This window comes from Typopeltis vanoorti, chromosome 20 (genome assembly GCF_054136105.1).
Source record: "Typopeltis vanoorti isolate ZY-2024b chromosome 20, IOZ_Tvanoo_1.0, whole genome shotgun sequence".
Taxonomy (NCBI): domain Eukaryota; kingdom Metazoa; phylum Arthropoda; class Arachnida; order Uropygi; family Thelyphonidae; genus Typopeltis; species Typopeltis vanoorti.
Genome location: NC_143568.1, coordinates 75,432,467 through 75,457,596, shown reverse-complemented (window position 1 = coordinate 75,457,596; position 25,130 = coordinate 75,432,467). Strand labels below are relative to the sequence as shown.

Sequence of the window (25,130 nt, the reverse complement as noted above, 5' to 3'; positions counted from 1 at the left end):
CTCCTAAGTTGAGTCTTTTGACTCTATGGAGATCTGGCATTAATAATAAATTGCAGAGATTAGTGAACAGTCAGAAAAGAGATGATATGATACATATGTACAGGTGGGATTATACATATCCAGTGGAGAGCAAAAAGAAGCAAATGACAGACCATGCCTGGAAGCTGTGTAAATGGGTAGTAAAGAAAAGAGTGAGCAGTAATTTTCTCGATAGAAAGTGGAATGCATTTGCTAGTGTGTATGCATTGAATAAATTTGAGATTCATAATGATATATGTTGCTAGTTGAATTAGACCTCATGCAATGTCTGATTCAATAAAAGTTTATTATTATTAATAGTATATATATAATAAAAATAAGTGGAAATGTTTTGTAATTACTACAGGATATTTTAAAATTAGGACTAAAAGCCAAAAAAAAAAAAAAAAAACGGGGGAGGTGAGGAATACTTCTAAGTTTAAGGAAATCTTCTAAAAGAAGTCTCTCAAAAATGATGAACCTATGTTTATAATTTTTTTTTTATAGCTGATCATTTCCGCTACAGCAATAGCTACGAATTTAACAGAGGTCAGGTGGAGGCATTACCATGGACAGCTGCATTAGCTGCCATGGGTCTTGGATTTGCCTTATCTCTACTGTTCTTCATGGATCAGAACATTTCAGCTGTCATGGTCAATAATCCTTGCAACAAGTCAGTATTTTAAGTTAGTTAATGTGTTATATTTGTTTTCATCTTTAAAACCATATTCTATGAAGCTTTATTTATTTTCTTCTCTTCAACAAATGTATGTTATTTCCATTGAAGAAAGATGACATCCTGACATTTCTACAGGTTATAATACTGTTAGGCGAATATCCCTAACAATGTATGCAGTCACCATATCCACTGGAATATTGAAATTAATCTTCCATTGCTTCTTTTGCTCATGATTAAAATATATGTAAAAGATTTTCTGCATAATTTAATAATATATTATAATTTATGAGAATTTGGTCATGTGTTTACCTTAACATATATTCAAATGGTAAGTTTGCACATAATTTTATTTCCAAAACTGCTCTTTTTGTAAATTGAGTGGCAGTAGACATTATTTGAGTTCCCCAAAGTATCACCACAAGAGAAGAACGTGCCACTTCAAGTATATGTTGAAGTGGTATATTCTTCTTTTGTGGGTGTTCTCATTTCCTCATAGCAGGATATTAAGAGTTAACATATCTGGATCTGCTTAGTCTATTATTGGATTCTTAAAGAATTTTTTTGTTTGGTTTAGGAGCATATAACAGAATGCAAAAATAAGATTCTTGTATCCTGTTAAACAGTTTCATTTTTTGTATAAATACGAATGTCTGTCTTATATTCATGCATATACTAGCTGAACATGAGTTATTTTTTATTTTTATAGTGCAAAGACATCAAAGGTCATACTGCACCAGGATGTAGGGTACAGCAGTACATATGGTAATGGTTAGTAGGACAATCACAATCATTGATTTTCAAACAACACAGGAGTTGGTGCCCTTAACCCATGTGTTATTCAAGGTCAGCTGTATATGGAACTATACGCTGGTGATTATGAAAAGCTCAGGAGACAGTTTGCAGCTACATAGTGGAATGAAGAATTTGATCAAAAGGAGATCAGTGCTGCTTGGGGCTCTACTTGAGAGCTGTCTAGCAGAGGCAATGTCTGAATGTATTCCAAGGAGGAGGTTAAATAAGGTACATGTGAAATGAACAGTGAAGAAGGTAATCAGCATGCAGTCTGGTTGCTATAGATCTGGTAATAATCACTGAATGAGTAGTATGAATAGAAAATGAACAGCAGTTAATGAGGCAAAAGAATATCACAAGTTCTTTTGATATGTGGCAAATATATGAAAGAATGATAACTGCTGCAGAGGGTATAGTTGAAATATTAAATGTTCAATCCATAGAGATATTTTATCCTCATCTATGTGATATGCAGAACTTGAGTGTAGTGGGAAGGGTGGAGGAGGGACTGATATAGAGTAAGTAGGTTGTTTATGAGGAATTGAGTAAGCTTCCTGCTAATAAGACTGTAGGGCTTGATTAAATATCACCATGTTTTGAGGGAATCTTCCAGAATGGCTTTGATATACCTGTTTAACTTGAGTTGCACATTGAGCCAAGTTCTAAAGGAGTACAAAGTGAGTAAAATTGTTCTTCTTCACAAGGACGATGATCAGAATAAGATTTTAAATTGTTGACCGATCTGTGGTTTGATTAGTGTTAGAGGTTAGTGAGAACCAAAATTCAGAATTTGCAAATGCCAGCAGCATTCTGTTCAGTGAAAAGCATGAGTGTGCTAAATGATGATCCTGTTTTAGCAGTCTATTTACTTATAACAAGGTAACAAATGCATTGGACAAGTAAGATGCATACACAGTGGTGTATTTAGATTTTGCAAAGGCCTTTGATAGATTGCCATATGACATGATGGTAATTAAATAGAAATGGATGGGATTTGATAGATAATTAGTACACTGAAGATTGGATCTGAGATAGGCATCAGCAAATTCTGTATGGGTGAGTAACATCCCTAAAGAGAAAAGTCACTAGTGGTGTGCAGTGGGAGTCTGTTTGGGGCCATTGCTGTTCAATGTTAATGATGTTGGAAATGGTTTAAATGATGATATGCAAATGATGCAAAGTTGGGAATCACTATGAGGAGTAGGATAGATGTTGTGGTTTTACAGTGAATGGAAGTGAGATGGAAAAAAGTCAGAATGTGGAGGGTGAAAAGGGAAAAAAAAAGGAATGAAATGGAAGTAAGGTGGTGATGATGTGCAAGGTAGAGTAGTAAAGAATATTTTGTAAGGTGATTCAGTGATTTGGAATGATAGGAGTGTTTACAAGGAATGCTTGCCTGAGGTGGTGGATAAAATCATGACTCACATTATGAAGTATAGGTGTGGTTGTTTTCAGAATGACAGGGATAGTTGGTACAAATTATCTGCGAAGTGGCTTGAATCTCGTGGCAAAATATATGAGAGAAACATTAAGGATAGTGCAACAATTTTTAAAAGCCAAACGGTATATGATTGTGAGTGTTTCCACAGTGTGATATTGTAAAAGAATGTAAATTATGGATGAAATAATAGTCAGAATGTGTGGAAAGAGAGAGAGACTTGCAGTTTGTAGAACTAGAAATATTTAATATGCAAGAGATGTAACCCGTCTCTTACATATAGAAGGGATCTGTATGCAAGGCATGAGTTGCATTTGAATGAGTATGGAGGTGTGCATTTAGTAAGGCTTCTGTTTGGCAATAGGAATGAGGAAAATTAGAATTGTTCCATTAGGAGTTAGATATAGCAAGGATAGCTTTTGATTGAGATTACAGCAGTGTGGAGGAGGAACACTGTTGCTCTTCCCATGTGAAACTGAAAAGAGCAACAGTGGATGCATGATTAAAAATTAGTTGAATGAATTAATGGCCTTAGGGTTCATTTCCTAAAATATCAGTGTTACCAAAACATGTTGATTGAGAACTAGAAGGATATAACATATTTAGGGAAAACACTAGTGCAGGTGAAGTATTAGTTAATAAAAAAACAGAAGAATTATATCTTCTCAGAGTAAAGAATAATGATAAAAAGAGGAAGGTATGGCTTTAAAAATGTATTGTGGGAGACAGAGGTAAGCAGGACAAAATATTTAGTAGAGTATTGCTTTAGATCTGGAAATATGAAGAGAATGACAAAGAAATAGTGGAATTGGAAGAATGATGGATTCTAGTTGAGATGGGAGGAATCTTTATGCCAGCCTGGTTGGCCGAGTGGTTAGCATATCTGCTCTCCAGCCAAAAGGCTGCGGGTTCAAATCCCACCATGGGCATGGATGTTTGTGATTGTCTGTGGAAATACCAGTGGTGGTGGTAATGGGCGGTAGATGATGATGGTAGTTGGTGGATGAGTGGTGGAGATGGAGAGTTGTAGAGTAGGTGCCCTCCCTCGATGAGGCTTTGAACTCCCTGGAGGTGTCAAGTAATAATAATAATACAGAACTTCAATAGACTGAATGAGCAAGTAAGTGGAATTACCAGTTTAGTGTTTCAAGTTGTAAGGTTTTAAAATTCAAGAAGCAAAGATTGGATGTGAAGTATACAGTTAGTGGGTTATCTTAAAGAAGGTGAAGGAGATAAGGAACTAAAATTTAAGCAACACAGTGCAAAAATTCTGTGGACAGCAATGGATTATAACAATGCTTTGGAAGAACTGATGTATGGAAGTAAGGATGTCATGGTTACATTGTATAAGGGTTTACTCAGATCACATATGGATTGTACATAGATTATGGTTTTAAAAAAGATGAAAAGTTGTTGAAAACAGTCTAAAGATGATTGACTAAGGTGGTTTCTGGTCTCTCTAGAATATTGAATATGAAGAAACATTGAGGAAATGCAATTTGCAGAGTTTAATGGCTGGGGGTAGGGATATGTTTGAGACATAAGTTGGCAAAGGGTTATTACCAGATGTGGATGAGGTTTTTTATAGAATGGGAGCAGGAGAAGAATAAGAGTCCATCCCTAGGAGCAGTATATGGAGGGTGTGAAGATCAGATTTTTTTGCATTGAGAATGGTGGACAGATATACAAGTGAGTATTGAGTTGTGTGTATGTGTGAGAGACGGTAAGACCTCCCAGGATAATTTTTTTTGAATCCATGAAGGTCTGATGATAATTGCATGAGCTTTGGAAAACTCTATGCAGTACTGCCAATCAGTAAATGAACAAGTTTAAGATTTTTAACTCAAATTGAGAGATGGAAGACTGGTGACAGTGAAAAGGGAACTGCAGTTCAAAGAATACCTCACAAAATATGGAGAATAAAAACCAACAGATTGCTGCAGTGTATTTATACACTGCAGCAATATAATATAATAAGTAAGGCATTGATCACATCTCAACTACAGTGCATAGATTTGGTTAACTGGATTTAAAAGGATGAAGAAATTTTGATAGGATACAGAGGTAAGTAATAAAGATAATATCAGAACTGCAGAGTGCTAGCTATGAGGACAAATTGAGAAAATGAAATCTGCAGAATTTGGTAGATGGGAGGAAGAGGAGTAAGCTGTTGAGTATTGTTTACCAGATACACAGGAGAAATTTTCTAAAGGGTAATATAGAAAGTGGCCATCCATGAAAGTTTCACAAAGGGAATAATGAAGAGTAGGACTTTTCATTGGGAGCAATGAGCATGTGGAATGAATTGCCTGAAGAAAGCAGTGAGTGCACATGGTGATTGAGTTTTAGTTATGAGACTAGCTCACCTTCAGTTGAAAATACCTTATAAGGATTCTTCATAATAAACAGGATTCAAAGCCAGATTTTTCATGAATGACCTGAAATTATTGGAGAGGCAGGGGAGGTCAGACTTGTGAAGAGTATATAGCTGTCTCAGATATTGTGATGCTGAGACACCAGTGAATGCAATATATTTACAACAGGAGAAACTGGTAATGGGCTAACACGCCTGTATATCCCACTATGACATAGAAGTTTGTAAGTCTAACTGGTTGTAATTTTTGCTCAATGTAAGACTACCATTCCACATATTGAAGACCTGAAGTAGCTTGAAAATTTTCCACTTTAATCTTTGTAGCATGTTTCCAAGATAATTTACACTTAAGAATACCCATAATAAGTGTAACAACTTGCATTGGTAAGACCAACAAAAAAAAAAAAAAAAAAAAAAAAAAGTGGGGGAGGGAACTAACTGGATTGAAGGGTGTGAATTCTTATTTGTGATAACTGATATAATTATCTTTTTCCCTACCTTAACATAACTGGCATACACTAGTGTCCAAAAACTAAGAATGAACTACATTTTTACCTGTATATGAAAATATTTTCATGACTAAAGCCAGATGTGGACATAAATTTATTGCCAGCATACTAATAAATTATATTATGCAAAAAAATGTGTTATAAATTTGAAACAAATTAAATTGCAATACATTTTTGGCAAAAGTTACAAATTTCCTAAGGATGTAGTTAAGAACACTGTAAATTAATTCCTTTTTATGAAAAGGAATTAATTTACAGTGCTTACAGAAAACTATGCAGAGAGACATTTCAGTTTGGAATATCTCCAACCTGAACTGTGATCCAGCTCTCACAACATGGTATCATGCTTAGCACCAAGTGTTTCAGGAGTTCTTGAGGCAAACTGACTTCTTCCGAGTAAGGATAAAGCCTTGTTTGTTTACTATAGGGGAAATTTTGAGCAGCAATGTGTCTCCTAAATGTGCTCTATGGGGTTGAGATCTGAGGAGTGTGCTGGACAATCGATTCGATTAATATCCTAGGTCTCCAGAAGTATCTCCATTGCTCATGTACGATCTGGTGTGGCACTTTCATCCATTAAACTGAATTCTTCACCTACAGTGCCACGGAACAATCAAACATGACATTGAACTTTGTTGCAATATCGTTCAACAGTCATAGTCCCTTTTTCAAGCACTTGTAGCTCAGTGCCTTCATTAAGTATAACACCTTCCCACACCATGAACCCAGCACCGCTGTATCTATCCCTTTCAAGAACATTCTCAAATCAAGTACTGTCTGGAATTGGAGGAAAGACTAAAATGACTTGCATCTGTAAAGAGTACATTAGCCCTTTGGTATCTTGTCCAATTTTTATGGATATAACACCACTGAAAGCATGGTCTACAATGGGATGCAGACTACAGGCCTGCAGGCATATAGATCTGCATATTTGTTACAGACATCTCACCAGAGTTTGTTGAGATATCTGTGCTCCTGTGCTTGAATGGAGTTGACTTGCAAGCTGATTCACCATGGTGCATTGATTATGTTTTGCTGTTATAACCAAAAAGCTGTCTTTGTGCTCTGTGATAGAGTGAGGGCAAACTTTTAGTAAACGTCTGGAACACATTCCATTGGTTGGAAATGCTGCCCAGAGCTTGGATACAATGCTATGTGAGATTCCAAACTCTCTGGCAATATCAGTAATTCTGCAGCCTTCTTCAAGCTTTTCAATAATTCTTCTCTGCACGAAATCATATAGATGATGTCTTTGAAAAATCCAAGTTCGTAACTTTATTCTTTCATGAAAAGAGCTTCCTTCAAACACAATTCGCTTAGCAGCCTTTCGCCATTTATCCTGTCGAGTGCTTCCACGCAACCCTTTGTTCATGCAATTCGAAAATTTGAATATGTACCCAGTTTCTACTCAAAATCATCACTTATACAAGTTGCCACAAGCTGATTCATCTGAATTTGTGGTTGTAATCTTCAGAAATAATGTTCATCCTTAGGTTTTGGGCACTAGTGTAATTATCTTTTTCTTGTGATCTTATAATCTTTTACATTTTAGCCTTGGAATGATGAGGCCATTATATTGTCATCAGCAAAGCTGTGAATTTGTGATTCAAAGGATCTTTAATGTACGAAATGAAATGAATTGATATAAAAAAAAATCTCATACTACTCCAGCATTAGTAAAGAAGCTGGAGGAATGAAGCTGGAGAATAGGCTTACTTAGATGAGTAGATCCAGTAAGAAATGATGTCATGATGAAAAAAATAACAGTGAGGAGATGCGCAAGAAATATAATTAGAGAGCTTAGTAAATAGAAAATAAAAGGGAAATATCATAGAAGATAAAAGGGAAATACCAAACTATTCCCATTTCTTACATTTTATGTAAGAAATGGGAATAGTTTGGTGACATGGATATCAGCATAACATTCATTAATTTCTGACATACAGCAGCTGTATGTCAGAAATTAATGAATGCTGAAAGAGAGAGAGAGAGATGAGTGATGTGATGGAGGATGAACATCAGGAAAGGAAAATAATATTATCAGAGTAGGATTTGAAGGATGGTGGTGATGAATGGCAAGCAAGAATAGATTGCTTTGAGAAAGAGAGAGCATCTGAAAGAAGCAGAATATATGAAGAATGAGTTTAGAAGCATGAAAGAAATTAGGAGTCTAGCAAGTTTAGCTGATGTGAAGCACACAAGTTGGAGTGAGAGAGTCTAGAGTCGTGGGAATGATAGAGAGAACAGAATTGGAGAAGTAATGAACAAGGAAGGAATGGAACAGTTTAAGGTGTAATGTATGGAGATTCAATAATTCTTTGAGTGCAAAATTGAATAGGATTCTGGAGGAACAATATTGAATAGGATTCTGGAGGAACAATACACAGTGTGACTAGCAGTGGCATGCCGTGGGTAGGAGCCTCCCTTGTGCAAAACTTTTTCAGCGCCCCCATAAAAAAAGTTCCCATGAAAAATTTTTGCGAAAAATTTTACTTTGTTAAAAGTACAAAACGGTTTATACGCTTACATAAAAATAAATTTTATTTAACAATAGTAGAACATTGTAATCACTAAAATTTATTAATAAGGAATTTTTAATAAAAATTTTCAAAAATGTTTATTTCTCTCTCTCTCTCTCTCTCTCTCTCTCTCTATATATATATATATATATATAAACAAAATTATATATTTATATTTTAATATAAAAACAAATATTATTACATAACAAAGATAATTTGGAGATATGCTTTTAACTATATAACAATTAGGATAAATGTAGATTTATTTTACATATTTATCCATGCTTTAGCTGCCACAAAATTTTCAATATCTTTAATGTCTAATGAATTCATAATATTATTTTCAGTTGATATAATAGATAAATCTGTTAGACTCTCTCCGGATATTGACGTTGACTGCAAATTATTTTTTAGTTTCAGTTTTGAAAAACTTCTTTCCCCTGATGCTACGGATATTGGTAATGTTAAATAAATACGCATTACAATCGCAGTATTCAGAAACGTGTCGGTTAATTTATTTTCGTATATATAACATCTTGAGGAGCAGACTCTTTTTTAATAAAACATTGCAAAGTTTTTAATTCCTCAAATAAAGTCATACCATCAATATCGCGATTGTTGGAATCTCGATTGTCACTAAGTTTTAAGTGAAAATCTTTACAATGTTTCATTAAATCTTCATCGCTCCAATCTTTTAATTTACTAATGTCTCTTATAACTTTAAAGTCCTCGCTATGTTGTTTTAAGAGTATGAATCTTTCCATGACTGAAGTTATTGTCGTGTCTAAAATCGAAAAGAAAAAATTTCTTTTAAAATTTTGTTTCATACGTTTTTCTCATCTGATGCTTCGTAACCAAACTTTTTTTTTTTTTATTTTGCAAATGTCTTGAAAAATAGGATCAATAATATTAAGATCATTTGCTACTTCTTTTGCAGTTCTAATAATATTTTCAAAATATTGATCTGTTCGGCGAGTATAACATAATCAAGATTTTCTGTAATTTTTACTATATCAAATGTCGGATTCTACATTATTTTGCTTGCAACGTTTACGAGACAAGCTTTCATACCAAACATGAATAGAGCAAATAAATTTAAATGAATACATCTTTGAAATTAAGTTGTCTGCTTGAACTCTAGAATCGATATCTTGAGTTTCATCTTTCGTAATATCAAAAAGAGCCTGGTAAATTTCCTTGATATTATTTTTAAGTGGCTATGTTGTTTTATTTTTTTATTTATACAATTTTCGCTAAGTCGATGCTTACTCTGTGAAATAAAATCTGTGGTAATATTGATAATGTTTCACTTCAAACAAATTATAATAAAACTGGTGGTGTATTAAGTTAAAAATATTGTTAGATTATTAAGAATTCATAATAATTTGACTGATTTTAAATTTCATTTTTATTGCATTAACTATAATTTGTAATTGGGTAATTTGTATAGAACGATATAATTCAAGAATAAGAAAATTTATATATATGTTTTTTATTATTTCCCGTGGTGAAATGGCACCTCTCATCTTCAAGCGCCCTTGTGCAGGGCACAATCTGCACAACCACATGGCACGGCCCTGGTGACTAGGACAATTATGCAAGATGAAAGAATGGATAAGATGATTGTTATGGTGGGTACAAATGACATGAGAGGTAGTGTGAATCAGGTGGTGAGAAATTTGAGATTAATGCCTGTTGTGCAGCAGAAGAGTGTCAGGAGGAGGATAGAGAGTATGTTAGTCTGATATGATAATGCAGAGTTGAGGAGAAGAGCATCCATGATGAATCCTTTCTTTCATGCTTACATGGTGATCAGAATACATTTTGAAATATTAGAGACAACTACCATGTTATAGAGTAAAACTTTAGTTTAATACAAACCAAAATCAACACCAGACAAAATCAACAGCATACACAATATATACAGAGAAACAAGCTGCACTACAATCTACATGGTTTGCTAAAGTTATTGACCAACCATTACTACAATTATTGGCCTGACCTCTGGTGAAAAAAATAAAAAAAAAACTTTACTACAACAAAGCTAGAGTTTTATTATTATTATCTATTAGGCTACAAAACTAAGAGTTGGGCTGGAGAGCAACATGTTTATATATATATATATTGTAACTGGTATTTACTCAGATTGTAGACCTTTTAAATCATAATTTTACTGACTAGGAACACCGAGATAAGGTAAAATAAAAACTTTAATTAAAACACAACTAGTTTCGTTAGAAAGTTGACTTCTTCAGGTGTACAAATTATCGCAAACTGGAAAATAGCAATATAAAACATGGACTTCGCATAAAAAAGTTAGGAATAACAACCGTCAAATTTCCAGTTTGTGATAATTTGTACACCTGAAGAAGTCAACTTTCCGACGAAACTAGTTGTGTTTTGATTAAAGTTTTTATTTTATTTTATATATATATATATATATATATATATATATAAACAACGTGATTATACATATAAATTTCAACCAGTTGGTATGGAATAGTTTCCTGAAGTATGCTAGATACTAAGTGGGCGGAATATGTGCTATCCAAATTCTTGGAATTTTTATGCCACTATTATTGTTGAGATTAAGGTGGTTAATCAGAATTTCACAGGCTTCTTTAAATTTTTCTTTCATACCAGGTTTATGTATGATGTAAAGAGCAGGTACTTTTCCAATCAATTTGATGTAGGGTGTTGAGACCATGATCTGAGAGGCCTGCTTCACCAAAATTGTTATATTTAATGTGTCTTTTGTGTTCTTTTTTACGTATAGGGATTGTACGTCCAGTTTCACCAATATAAGGTAAGTTACAGGTGCAGAAGATGCAATAAACTCCAGGATGTACCAATTGAAGGAAAGGATCCTTAGAGGAGTTGAATATGTTTTTTAATTTTATAGGTGGTTTAAAAGTGTTATTGAGATTATGATGGTGTAGGAGTCTATTGATTTTTTCTGACAACCCTTTAATGTATGGGATGGCTATGGTTTTACTGTAATCTATATTCTTTTTTGATGAAGTTTTATGAAGAACTTTATTAATAGCATTTTTGTTATATCCATTATTTATAAATGTGTTGCTAATAATTTCTAATTCTTGTTTAAGAGCTTGTTGATTAGAGCAAATTGTTATAGCTCTGTTTTTAAGGGTGTTAATGACTCCAAATTTTTGCAACAGGTGGTGATATGAGTTAGCATGTATATATTGGCCAGTATCTGTTGGTTTCGGTAAACGTTTTACTCTATAACATGGTAGTTTTCTCCATAATTTTTCAAAATGTATCCATAATGAATGGCATAATAGGAAGAATATGTCGAAAGAGAGGCTCGGATGATATGGATGCCTGTAGTTCATTTGAGGATAGATGAGAGCTGTATGCAAGAGAGGCTGTATTTGAATGAGGAAGGACTTAGGCATCTGAGAAGAATGTTGTTCTCTGATAAACAAAGTGTTAGTGCAGGAAAACTAGAGTTGTCAGGGTAAATAGTAGCAGGGGTGACTTCATGTGAGTATAGTCACTTGGGAAAAAAAAGGGGGGGGGGGGGAACAGATGGTGCAATGCAGAATCCAGTAGAGTTTAGAGGACTTAGGCATCTGAGAAGAATGTTGTTCTCTGATAAACAAAGTGTTAGTGCAGGAAAACTAGAGTTGTCAGAGTAAATAGTAGCAGGGGTGGCTTCGTGTGAGTATAGTCACTTGGGAAAAAAAAGGGGGGGAACAGATGGTGTAATGCAGAATCCAATAGAGTTTGGAGGCAATAATAATAGGAATAAAAACACTTCTTTCCAGAAGTATTAGGAACTTCTGAAACAGAAGTGTTTCTATTCCTATGAGGAGATGAATTGGTGGCATTGATAGCTGCAGTCTCCAAAGATTATTGCAATTAGTGAAACATGATGGACAGAGAATGATATACTGACAGGAATAGAAGTACAGGGGGATAGCACATTTCGGTAGGACAGATGTGGTGGTGGTGCAGTGCTATATATGATGCGTGAGTTGTGCCTCTGAGTGTGAAGGATTTAGGGAGAAATGCCACTAATGGTTTGGAGAGCATATGGTGTGAGGTGAAGGTGGGCAAGACAGGATATTTAGTGAGATGTTGCTATAAGCCAGGGAACACAGAGGGTGAACTCCAGCAGAGTTTGGCAAGTGCAAAACAAGTGATAATTATGAGAGATTTTAACTACAGCAGTATAAATTCAGAAGAGAAAACAGCATAATAAGGCATTGGAATCTCTGGAATTCTTGCAGAACAAATGTCTTGGGCAAAATGTAGTAGAGGTAACACGAGGTTCAAGAAATTTGAATGTGATTGTAACTAAGATGACATCTCTGCCCCTGGTTGAGGAGAGTGACTATGTAGTCTTAACTTGGAGCATGAATGTACATACAGGGGTATCAAGGTACAAGAACTTATGTGAAATTATAAGGCAGGTGATTATAATAATCTTAGAAATCAACTTTGGGACAGTTCCATGAATGGAAGAATTGAAAGGGTGAGATATCACCGGTGCATGGGAACTAGTGAAGAAATATCCATTAGCAGTAATGGCAAGATGTATATCCCCAGTGAAAAAGAAAACACAATTGGGTGTAAAGTGGATGACAAATGACATCAAATGGGACCTGCAGATGAAGAAGAGGTAATGGAAGAAGTATAAGGAGAGGGATGGGGGAGCAAATGCATGAACAATTTAAGACTCAAGTAGGAAAGTGACCAGCTTAGTTAGGAAGGCAAAACTTGAATATGAAAAAGCCCTGAAATCCAAGGAAAATCTAAAGGAATTCTTTTATGTAGCCAGTGGAAGAAATGACATTGTTAGACAAAAATGGGAGTAGAGTGACTGATGCAGAAAACAATGGGGTTGTTTAATGATCATTTTATTGGCGTATTTTACCCTGGAAATAAGTTTTGCTATTAGAGGGATGGGGAGAAGTACATGAAGAGAGTATGTTTCAAATATTAAGTACTCCAGGTATCAATAAAGCAATGGGACTGGATAGGATTTCACCATGTGTTTTGAGAGAATGTATGGGGAGAGGAATTGACAGTTCTTCTGACTTAACTCTTCAGTAAGAGAGTCTAGCTATGAGAAAGTTGCCAAGCACTGGAAGGAGGGTAAAATAGTGGCATTACACGAAGATGGTGGTAGAATGGAAGTGTCAAACTGTAGACCAGTTTGTATTTCTTCTGTAGTTAAGATTTTGATGAAATTAGTGAGAGATCATATACAGCATTGAGCTGATGAGAATAATGTTATCTATGAGAGTTAGCATAGATTTGGCAAAGGGATCAGCAATGGTGATTGATGAGGGAAAGACATATACGGCAATTTTTTATTTTACAAAAGCTTTTGACAGGATGTTTGTCCATGATTACAACCTATGGATTTAAATGTCAGGAAGTGAATCAAATTAGGGATTGGCTGTAGTAGATATCAGAGAGTTGTCTGAGTGAGCAGTATTAAGGAAGAAGATTTCAAGTAGGATTCTGCATGGCTCAGTATTAAGACCTGTCATGTTTAACCTGTATATCAATGACAATCAATGGAGTGCTGGAGGATATTTAGTTGTTCATCTTATTGAATAAGTTGGACAAAAGGGAAAATTAATTGAGGTGTCTGTTTAATTCAACAAAATGTTGGGTCTTGAAGTTTACAGTCCAGTGGGGAGGCTGCATGCTCTGTTGATGGAACTACATTAGAGGAAGTGGAGGAGTGAAGGGAGACTTGGGAGGTGATGACTGATAGAACCTCGAAGTTTAGGAGACATATTCCAAAGGTGGTGAAGGTAATCCAGAGGATTGCTGCAATATTGAGAAGGACGCTAACCAACAGAGAAAAGTGGTGATGTCATTGTATAAATCCCTGATCACACTATATCTGGATCATTGTGCTCAGATTTGGTCACCAAGGTTTGAAAGGGATAAATTAACCTAGAAAATGGTGTTGAGGTGGAGAATGAAAATGATATTGTGACTATACAATGATAGCTATAAGGATAGGCTGAGGACATATTTACTGCAGAATGTGGTAGATAGAATAAGTGATATGATTAATAATACATTTTAACTGTTGAGAGGTAGTTAAGGATCACACTGGGGAGTTCTTTCTTATGGTAGAACAAAGGAAAGAGGTGAGGACAAGGGGGGGGCTCTTCCTGAAGGTTACAGATGGAAGTGGTGTATGAGGAGCAGCTTCTTTGCATGGAGGCTGACTGAACCATGGAATGCATTGCCTGATAGAGTAGCTAGAGCACAAATCATGAAGGAGTTTAAAGTGTGGTACAATAGACTTTGTTTGTCTAGGATGGGCCTCCCACGATGAGTCTTGTGACTCCATGGAGATCCTGAATAATAATAATAACCTAATGTGCCATATTAGGTTTGTCCATGATTACTGGATGCCTGAAGTGCTTGAAAAAGTTCCATGTTTGGTTTCTAAAGCAAGGGTTTCCAGATTATCCAATCTTAGCCCACTCATGATACTAACATAAGGTTGGTCTGCAACCTGTCATGAATTGGATTCTCGTTAAAACATAAATAAATAAATGTATGAATAGAATTGTTGTGAGACATTTGCAGGATTGATTGAGAGTAGATTTTTCATGATATGATAGTGGAGTGGAAAAGAAACCTTTCTTGCAATTCATATAAAAAGATGTTAAGGGGTGTAAAAAATAGATTTTTGCAAGGAGCGAATTGATAGAGGAAATGTACTACCAGAGGATTTAAGTGTAAATATACTTAATGCATTTAAGGAATGATATATGTATTGTAACAGTTTTACAGTTCTGATTGTGATAATCGATTTTCGTCTCATCCTTCCTCTTAAGCTCTATTCTGTCAAATCTGAATAATAATTACAACCTTCCAGCTCATGCAAATGTCTTGTTTAACTCTTAAAATTCCTCTTCATAGGTGGAAAGTTGATAACTAAGCACAATCGGTGGGTCTGTTCTCTTCATGGTATCTTTTTTAAATCTGCTTCAAAACTTTTGACACACACAAAATAATAAATAAATAAAATAATGACATAATGTCTTAGTGCTAGACTTGCATATCTTTTCTAACAGCTTTTAGGACTGAATGCTATATTATCAAATAATCAGTGTATTTTAACTAAAGCAATCATGCAAGAAATGCCAAGAAAAGCAATCAGCCTAATGCCATTGAAACTGTAAAAACAGCACATTTCAATTTATTAAAAAAATGTACTTCTAAATTTTTATCTCATCTCATCTTCCTATTTCCCTCTTTTACCTTGCGGTGTCGAGGTTTATTAATCGGACCTCAAACTGTTCACAAGATAAGGTGGTCAGCCCTATGCCCTGGTGTATCCTATATCTGTAGTGATGAGTTCTCAAGGCCGGTTTGACTGCTTTGTGGGATGAAAAACCCCAGGATAAACTGGGGAGGGGAAACCCTACTGTCCACGCCAAAGATTGGCTAACTTGGCTATGGCTGAGGAAGAATCTTCAGCTCCTCATGTCACTGACAAGAATCGAACCTAGGACATTTCTTCCCCAAGCATATGGTTGCGAAGGGCACAGCCACTAGGCTAACTGCGTGGACTCTAAATTTTTATATGCAAGTATTTTAATGCTACACTGATGAGAATTTGATGTATATTTTATGGTGAGTATAACTTTACTAAGCCTTCCATTTTCAATATTAATGTACCATAATACTTTTCAGATTAAAGAAGGGTCCTGCCTATCATTTAGACCTTCTTGTTGTGGGATTAGTGAATGGGTTCCTATCCATCTTTGGGTTACCGTGGATGCATGGGGTCTTGCCACACTCACCACTTCATGTGCGCAGCCTAGCAGATGTTGAAGAAAGGGTAGAACAAGGTCATGTATATGAAATGTGAGTCAACCACTTAGTAAACATTTTATAATATGCAGAAAATGTTCTTGCCTTATACAGAACTATGTATTTAGGGTGAAATATCAATATTTTTAACACCTCTGTGGAGTCTCAGGGTTTGCTGCGAGTGCATAAGCAAAGTCTGTTAATTTTATCTGTCATTAAGTAATATCATATCCATTTGACTTCATATTAACTAAGATAATTTCTGAAAGATTATAAACCACTAAACCTAGTAATATCAGTAATTTATTTTATTGATATGTAAAATATATATTTGTTTTAATCACACATAAATCCCTCCACATGCTCTACAGATGACATTCTCTCAATCTGGTCCTAGACTCAGTATTCCAGAGATCTAATACTACTCTTGCCTAGACCCTTTTCAGATTCTCTTCATAATTACTGTCTCTCATACCTTAACAGTATAGTCAGAGTATGAGACATCTGAGGAATGGGAATCTTTCTGCATTAATTTGATTGTGTTCTTGTAATATGGCCATAAATTTCAGGTTCTTATTTACCATTAACTCCATATCGTTTATCTACACACTACATCCTTTGATACATCCACAATCAGAACACATTGATCATTAAACCATTCCTTAAACCACTCTCCAAGCTAAAAAATCATCCTTGCTCACTCATCTCTGGATACACCTCCCAGGGATGTACTCTTGTTCCTATTCCCTTCCCTTTATGAAAAATCTTTTCTGCATTAATCTGAGTCTTTTCATACAAACCTCTCACCAACTTTTATGTCTTAATCGCATCATTATTCTTCTTCTATCCAGATGGCATTCCATCAGTCTGTTCTTAAAATCAGCATTCCAGAGATCTAACACTACTCTTGCCTGGACCCTTTTTCAGATGCTCTTCATTTTCTTGAAAACAAAGTGACCAAGTCTTTGCACAGTAATTCATATGTAGCATGATCGATGCTTTATATTGTGAAACTTCTTCTTCTCCCATGGTCCTAAATGAACCGTTGGGTCATTCATGGCTGGTAGGTAATACTCTTTGCTAGCCTCCTCCAGTCATCTCGGTCTCTTGTTCTTGATGTCAGTTGAGAAAGGGAGGAATTTGTCCATTTTTTGATGTTATCAGTCCATTTTAATTGAGGTCGCCCTCTAACCCTTGATACTGGAATGATTCCATCTAGTGCTTGCTTTGGAATGCCATTAGCCCTCTCCACATGTCCGAACCATTTCATCTGTCTTCTTCTTCTGGTAACTGTCAGAATATTTTCCCTTTTTCTCCCATCTATTGAATCAATCAGTTTTCGGACATTTTCATTGGTTTCGTAAGCGGTATAGGGAATTCTCAAAAGTCTCCTGTAAGTTTTCATTTCGAAAGACAGGTGTCTCCTCTCATCTTCCTTCAATAAAGTCCAGGCCTCACAACCATACAAGAGGATAGAATTCACCAAGGTGTCGATTAGTCTTAGTCTGGTTGTGATTGCTTTTCTGTCTTCCCACAATCGTTTTAACTTCTGTAGGACCACGGATGCCTTAGCAATTCGGTATTTAAAGTCAGTTTTTGAACGACCATCTTGACTCAACGTGCTTCCTATATAAGTGCACTTCTTTACATTCTCAATTTGCTTATTGCCAATTTGTATCTTTAAGAATTCAATGTCTGATTTTGTGGTTATCGTTATTTTTTGTAGGTTTATGGTATAATCCATATTTTTTTAATGTTCCAAAAACACGGCTGGTTATCTCTTGTAATTCTTCTTCACTTTCTGCCAGAAGATCGATATCATCAGCAAAACGTAAGTTATTTATTCTTAGTCTGCCAACTACTATTCCAGTGTCATATTCATAAAGAGCGTCATCTATGACATATTCCAGAAAACAATTAAAAAGAAGAGGGGACAAGATGCATCCCTGTCTTCCCCCCCCCCCCGTTCTGCCCGGAACGGTTCACTGCTATAATTTTTAATGTCAATTCTCATATCAGATGAGGAATAAAGAGATTTAATAATCCTAAAGATTTTGTTGTCAGTACCATAATGTTCTAAAATTTTCCATAATGCCTGATGCCATATTGAGTCAAAAGCTTTTTGATGGTCTGAAAAGTTGTGACAGATTATTTTGTTATGTTCTATGTATTTTTCGCCTAGTATGTGTATTGTAAAAATATGGTCAATTGTACTTCTGGACTTCCGGAAACCTATTTGTTCATCTGATAGTCTGCTTTCTATTTTCTTTTCGATTCTTGACAATAGTATTTTTAACAGGATTTTGCTTGGATGACTAATAAGGCTTATTGTTTTATAGTTGCTACATTTATTGCTGTTTCCCTTTTTAGGAATAGGTACAAGGACAAGTCTGCCAATCAGAAGGCCAAGTCTCTGTGTTCCATACGTCCTGGAATAAATTTAGCAAGGTGTCTATGATGATGATGTCACCTCCTTCGCGTATCAGTTCTACTGTGACACCATCACTTCCCGGTGATTTTCCTATTTTTGAGGAGCTAACTGCTGCAATAACTTCTTCATTTAATATCGGGTAATCTCCTTCCTCCGAACCTCCTGGCAAAATTCCGTCCAAAATATCATCAGTCAGTTGTGAGGGTCTTTTTGAAAAAGTCAGGTCGCATAACATTTTCATCTGTCAACTATTTTCTGGTTATCCGTGTTAGGAGTTCCATCTTCATCTTCTATGCTTCAATTAATTGTGATAAAAGGTTTGGTTAACTTACTGATAATTTGAAAAGCACTTTTAGAATTATTTTTATTTAAGTCCTCTTCTATATTTTTGCATTCATCCAATATCCATAAGTTTCTAACATGTTTGATTTCTTTTTTAATAATCTTAGTAATATTTTTATACTGTTCTCTATTATCACTACCATTAATATGAGATTTCAAATATCTTCTTTTGTCGCATAGGTCCAAAATATTTTTGGTTATCCATGGTTTATTTATTTTCCTTTTGTATCCAAGGATTTCTTCAGCTGTCTCAGTTATCTTTTGTGAGAGGTATTTGGTTTTAGATTCGATACTATTATATTTCTTGAAGCTTGTGTCAAAAATTTGTTTTAATTTGTATTTATATAGTGTATTTATTTGGGGATCTTTTAATTTTTCTATATTATATCTTTTACGAGTTGATTTTGTAGGTAATCTTTCCCTCATTTTCATATTCATAGTTGCGATGACCATGTTGTGGTCACTGCCAATGTCGGCTCCAGGAAATGATCTGGTTCTTGTGAGGTTAATGGAGTTTTTAAATCTTGTGTTTACAAGGATAAAGTCAATTTGGTTGTGTTTTACCATCAGGGGAAGTTCCATGTCCATCTTCTGGAAGGTTTATGGGGAAATAGAGTGTTAGTAATGGTAAGTTCATTTTGTGAGGCAAAATTGATCAATTCAAAACCTCTTTCATTTGTCTTCCCATAGCCACACAGTCCGACAAATGGGAGATAATCCTTGCCGATGTCTGTTCCAATTTTGGCATTCCAATTGCCCTGTACAATCAAAAGGTCTTTTCTATTCGCTCTGGTGATTGTTGCATTAAGTTGACCATAAAACTCCTCTACTTCAGAGTCCTCGTGATCTGTCGTTGGGGTATAGACCTGTATGATGGTGATATTGAGTGGTTTTCCTCTCAGGCAGACTAGAACAATTCTGCTATTGATAGGGTTGAATTCCATGACAGAATTTCATGATGATTTGTGTATCAAAAACCTGACACTTTCTTTTCTGCTGCAGTCACATCCAGAGTAAAAAAGCAAATGTCCGTCATCTGTTGTTAGCACTCCTGTTTTGGGCCATCGAATTTCACAAAATCCCATAACAGTCCATATCTTTTTAGTTCATGCTGTAGTAATTTGAGTTGACCTGATTGTAGTAGAGTCCTAATATTCCAAGTTCCGGTCATTAAATGGTTGCAGAGTCTGAATCTGGATCCAGTTTTTCCATTATTTTTGTCAGTGATAGTGGTAGCGCCAGTCGCTAACTTCTCATTGCCACCCCTGGAGCTGCTACCAAATGGCAATGCGGACCTTGTTGAACTGGGTGACATCCGAGCCGGCATGGTGTGCTGTGTTAAATCCTTCGCCATGAATGTCTAATGGGCAGTAAATTAAGACAGATGGTGCCAATCTCCTCTTCTGTCTTTGCCTGCTAGCATTTAGCTGGGCATAGTGGGATGGCCTTCATGCTTGGGAGGCCTTACCAGGAGTAATGATACTCCCGACATGCTTCACCCATCCCGCCCATGGCCGCCACCCCGTCACGGTGAGGCAGCATAGCAGGACTTGGCGGGGGGGGGGGATATAGTGAAACAGTAACCTCTTATTTCTAATGTCTGAATCTTCATTACAATAACTGTATTGTTCTAGCCAAGCTACAAGAAGAACTGTGTTCTTCTTGTAGCTTGGCCATAAATTCCAGTTGCTTGTTTGCCATCAACTCCATGTCCTTTATCTCCACACTACATCCTGCATCCCCATAAATTGAATACACTGCATCCCATAACTGCTTTCCAAATTTCAAAACCTTTATCCAATTCTATTCTAATATTTTATTATATTATTATAATGTGATATTTGTTATTATAATACAGTTCACTATATTATAATATTTGTATATATGTTACTCTACTGTAATTTATGTAGTTCTATTCTATTTTGTTATCATTACATTGGTCATCTTTTAGTAAATATTTTGCTACAGTAATAAAAGTTTTTAAATAATATATGTATTGGTGATTTATATTTGCAGTATAGTCAAGGTAAGAGAGACACGAGTAACAGGGATAATTTCCCACATCCTAATTGGACTTTCCATTTTCCTGTTGCCATACCCTTTATCATACATCCCTACTGCTGTATTAAATGGCCTCTTCCTCTACATGGCTATCACCTCCCTTAGTGGCAATCAAATGTTTGAGCGTATCACACTTCTTTTTATGGAACAGGTAAGAACAACTCTAGTTACACTAAAAGTTTTTTAAAATTTTCTTCAAAATACATTACATTTGAATCTTCATGGCTACAGCCAAAGCTATTACTACTAGATACTTATACGCTCAAAGGCTTTGCTTTCCAAAAAAAAGAACATTTGAATATAACACCCTCCCTTAAGATGATGAACTAAAAATATATGGGTTTAAATGATATTTGCACTTATTCAGAATACAGAAATCAAAGAAACACAATCGTTTAGCAAAAATAATCACTATTAATCGTAAGTAATAGTGATTATTTAGCAAAAATAATCACTATTACTTACGATTGTTAGAAGCTATTTTAAAGTTCTCCTGAAAGAGAACCTTAAAATCCAATATAAACAAAGCTAACAAATAGCAAAGGAAAAATATAAAAAAAACTTAACAAAATAAGAAATAAAATTAAAACAACTAAACCAATTGGATTCTGAAGGAATGTGAAAAGATTGAAGAGGAACTACAAAGAAACAGCTTCAGAAGTGCTTTCCAAATGATAATTTGTTGATCTAAGTGATTCTTTTTTTCTGTGACTGCTGTTTAATCTTTATATTGATGATGTAGCTCAAGATTTGAGAAGAGCAGTTTCAGAAGGCCCTTATGCAATGCCATTACAAAGGATTTGGGAAAATAAATGGAGATATCAGTTCATTGTTGCATAAGTATACAAGTTATGCAGGCTGGTCAAATAAGGTGGAATGAGGTATATTGAAGGAACTTCACTCTGGGAAGTAGAAAAGATAAAGGATCCATTTAATGGTGGCTATGTTGAAAAAGTTGTAATGGTTATCCAGAAAATGACTGCAAAAATAAGGACGACTCTGATAAGTAAGGGTAAGGAAGTGATATAGTTCTGCTGTATAAGGTAATAATTAGACCACACTGGATCTTTCACCGATCGGATCACCCACCTGCATATCTCTGCAATAAGAAAATGTTGGAGTGCAGCGTAACTAAGACTGTCTCAGGACTTTTGAATATAGTACTACAAGAGATTAACCCAAACGGCCACATGGATAATATACGCACACGGACAAAGAAATTAGTGCACCTGGAAGAAAACATGGTACAACGGCGAAGCTAAGCAAATAGCTAGAGTGCGGGGTGGTATGCAAATGATCCAAGTTTTGTACGATTGCGCATGCCCACACACCCTGTGGTGCCGCTGCAAGCATGAACCAGCAGCCTTATAAAGCTGGCGTGTAGTCGATAGCCGATTAAAGCAAAAAACACCGGCTGATGCAAGCTAGAGTACAGAGTGACAATAATGCCAGGTAGATGCCAGAGACGTCGATTTAAGCAAATTATGGACAGAGGCATGATCATCGGCCTGAAAACCGAAGGGTGGTCGGTGCACATGAGCCATTCTGACCATACCATCCGACAGTGTTGGGAGCTGTGGAAACATTCCAGAACTGCCACATGGCAGAGCGGCACTGGTCGGATCAGGAGGACCAACACTAGAGAGGATCAACAGATCATGCGGCAAGCACAGAGGGATCCCACAGTGACCCGGTCCACTATATAGGCAGATGTTAGGCTCCTGTGTGTCCACGAACTATTTCCCGATGCCTCGCAGAGGCAAATCTATGATCCCAGCACCCCATTAACACCACAACATCGCTGACTCCGTTTGCAGTGGTGCCAGGCGAGAGCAACGTAGAACGCCACAGACTGGCGACGTGTGGTCTTCAATGATGAGTGCCACTTCGTCTTGGGGACAGATGATCATTGTGTCCGGGTGTAGAGGACTCCTGGTCAAGGACACAATCCAGACCTTGCTATCGAGCACCACACCTCCCACACTGCAGGCATTATGGTCTGGAGAATCATAGCCTACGATAGCTGATCACCCCCTCGTAGTGGTATGTGGCGCATTGACAGGGCAGCAATATGTGGACGACATCCTATGGCTCCACGTTCTCCGTGGAGCCGTAGGATTTCTAAGTAGTGCTTACAAATAAACTAAACATAATATCACTTTTGTCACCTTTTTTTGACCTCTACAGATTTCAGAAAATAGAACTGTGTTGGTCTGTGAGTACTGTTATACATGTATATCTCATTTTCACTTTGTATCCTAGAGATGTAATGTAAATTATGCCTCATCAAAAACAGAGAAATATTTAGAATATGCAGTTAGTTGGACACTGTGTATGAGTAGTCTATGATACTAGCAGCTATCACATGAACTACTAGTTCAAATAACCCAACCCTCAGTTAATCAATCCTTGATGAAATAAGTATGTCGTGTGACAAAAGGAACTTGAGGTCAAAGAGTGTTAGATTTGATTATAGTGTCCGAGGGTATTTCAGTTAAAGATGTAACTTTTCTGCCTCCAGTTGGTGACAGTGATCATGCAGTACTCACTTGGGAAGTGACTAAGCTTATGAATTTTCCATTCAGAAAAGGTTGCATGCTGAACTACAAAGCAAGAAATTATGATCAACTGAGGAGTATACTGAGTTTTCAGCAGAATGGAATCAGTTGCTGGATGGGAAGAATATCAACAATGCATGAAAAGTATTTAAAAAATACTTAAATGATGCAATATCAGAATGTGTCCCGAGAATTTGAAGAATAAATAGCACAGTAGTCAAATCGATGTGTAATCTTATTAAGCAAGAGATTCATAAGAAAAGGATGATGTGGAAGGAATATCATCTGCATAAGGATGATGTCAGTGATGAAAATTATAAGCAGCAGACCAGAAATGCCACAATGGTTGTACCGAAAGCTAAGTCTGAAAATGAGAAAAAAATAGCTCTGCAAGCTAAAGACAACCCATGAGAATCTATCAATATACTGCAAATAAAAGAAAGAATGAATATGAAAAAATAACTTTTCTGAATACTGATGGTGTGAGGGTGACAGATGCAAAATATGTTGTTCAACTAATGAGTGCCCATTTTGCTAAAAGTTATCAATCTAGTGTATACAACATTGAGTTCACTGCTACCTCTTCTGAAGAAACTCAGGTGTATGAAGAGGAGGTAGTAGAGATCTTGCACAAACTGAATAAGAATTCAGCAAGGGTGCTAAAAGAGTGTTTAGCTGAACTGGCTATTCCTTTGACTAGGCTATATAATTTGAGTCTCAGAACAAGGAAGATTTTACAGGAATGAAAAGAATGTGGTAATCCCATTGCACAAGGGTAGTGCAAAGATTGATGTATCCAACTATCAACCAATCAGTATCTAAAGAGTGGTGGTGAAGATTTTAGAAAAATTGGTTAGGGCTTGCATTCAGAAATGAGTTGACAGTGAATCTCTGCAATGAGCAACATGGGTTTACTAAAGGAAGGTCATGTTTTAGCAACTTACTCACATTCTATAACAATGTTACCATTGAACTAGACAAGGGGAATGAATACACCATGATACTTTTGGATTTTGCTAAAGCTTTTGACAGAACAATTTATGCTGTTGCATAAATTGGAGAAAATGGGTTTGAATTATCAAATATAGAATGGATAAGAAGATGACTGACTGACAGATATCAAAAAGTGCTATATGGGGAATGTGAGCTTAAGATTTAAAGTAAATAGTGATGTACCACAAGGATCAATCCTTGGTCCACTGTTATTCAATCTGTACATTAATTATCGATATTAGGAAGGATTTGACAGGCAATATACAGCTATTTGCTAATGATGCAAAGATAGGTAGGGTAATCAGAAATGCTGCTGATATGCAGTATATGCAGAATGATTTGAATAGGCTGGAATTGTGGGCATGAGAAAATGGATGTCAGTTCAACGTCAGTAAATGTAAAGTCATGCACTTTGGAATGATTAGATATCCAATGTCTTATTATATTGGTGGGATTATGCTGGACGAAACTGATCAGGCTAGGGATCGTGGAGTGTTAGTAGACAGCAAATTGAAGTTCAAGGGCCATATAGCAAAGATTGCAAATACAACTCAGAAGATAATTGCAATGCTGAAACAAACTTTAACATGTAAAG

At 36.0% G+C, this 25,130-nt stretch overlaps 1 protein-coding gene across 1 annotated transcript in view; it reads left to right on the top strand.

Moving 5' to 3' along the window:
* Positions 1 to 25,130, top strand: part of LOC150095576 (solute carrier family 4 member 11-like) — a 341,029-nt gene that overhangs the window by 298,266 nt on the left and 17,633 nt on the right. Inside the window, exons 12-14 of the mRNA XM_090410034.1 lie at positions 526 to 691; positions 16,031 to 16,204; positions 20,940 to 21,135. Coding sequence (XP_090266160.1) covers positions 526 to 691; positions 16,031 to 16,204; positions 20,940 to 21,135 — 536 coding nt within the window. The remainder of the gene's footprint in view (positions 1 to 525; positions 692 to 16,030; positions 16,205 to 20,939; positions 21,136 to 25,130) is intronic.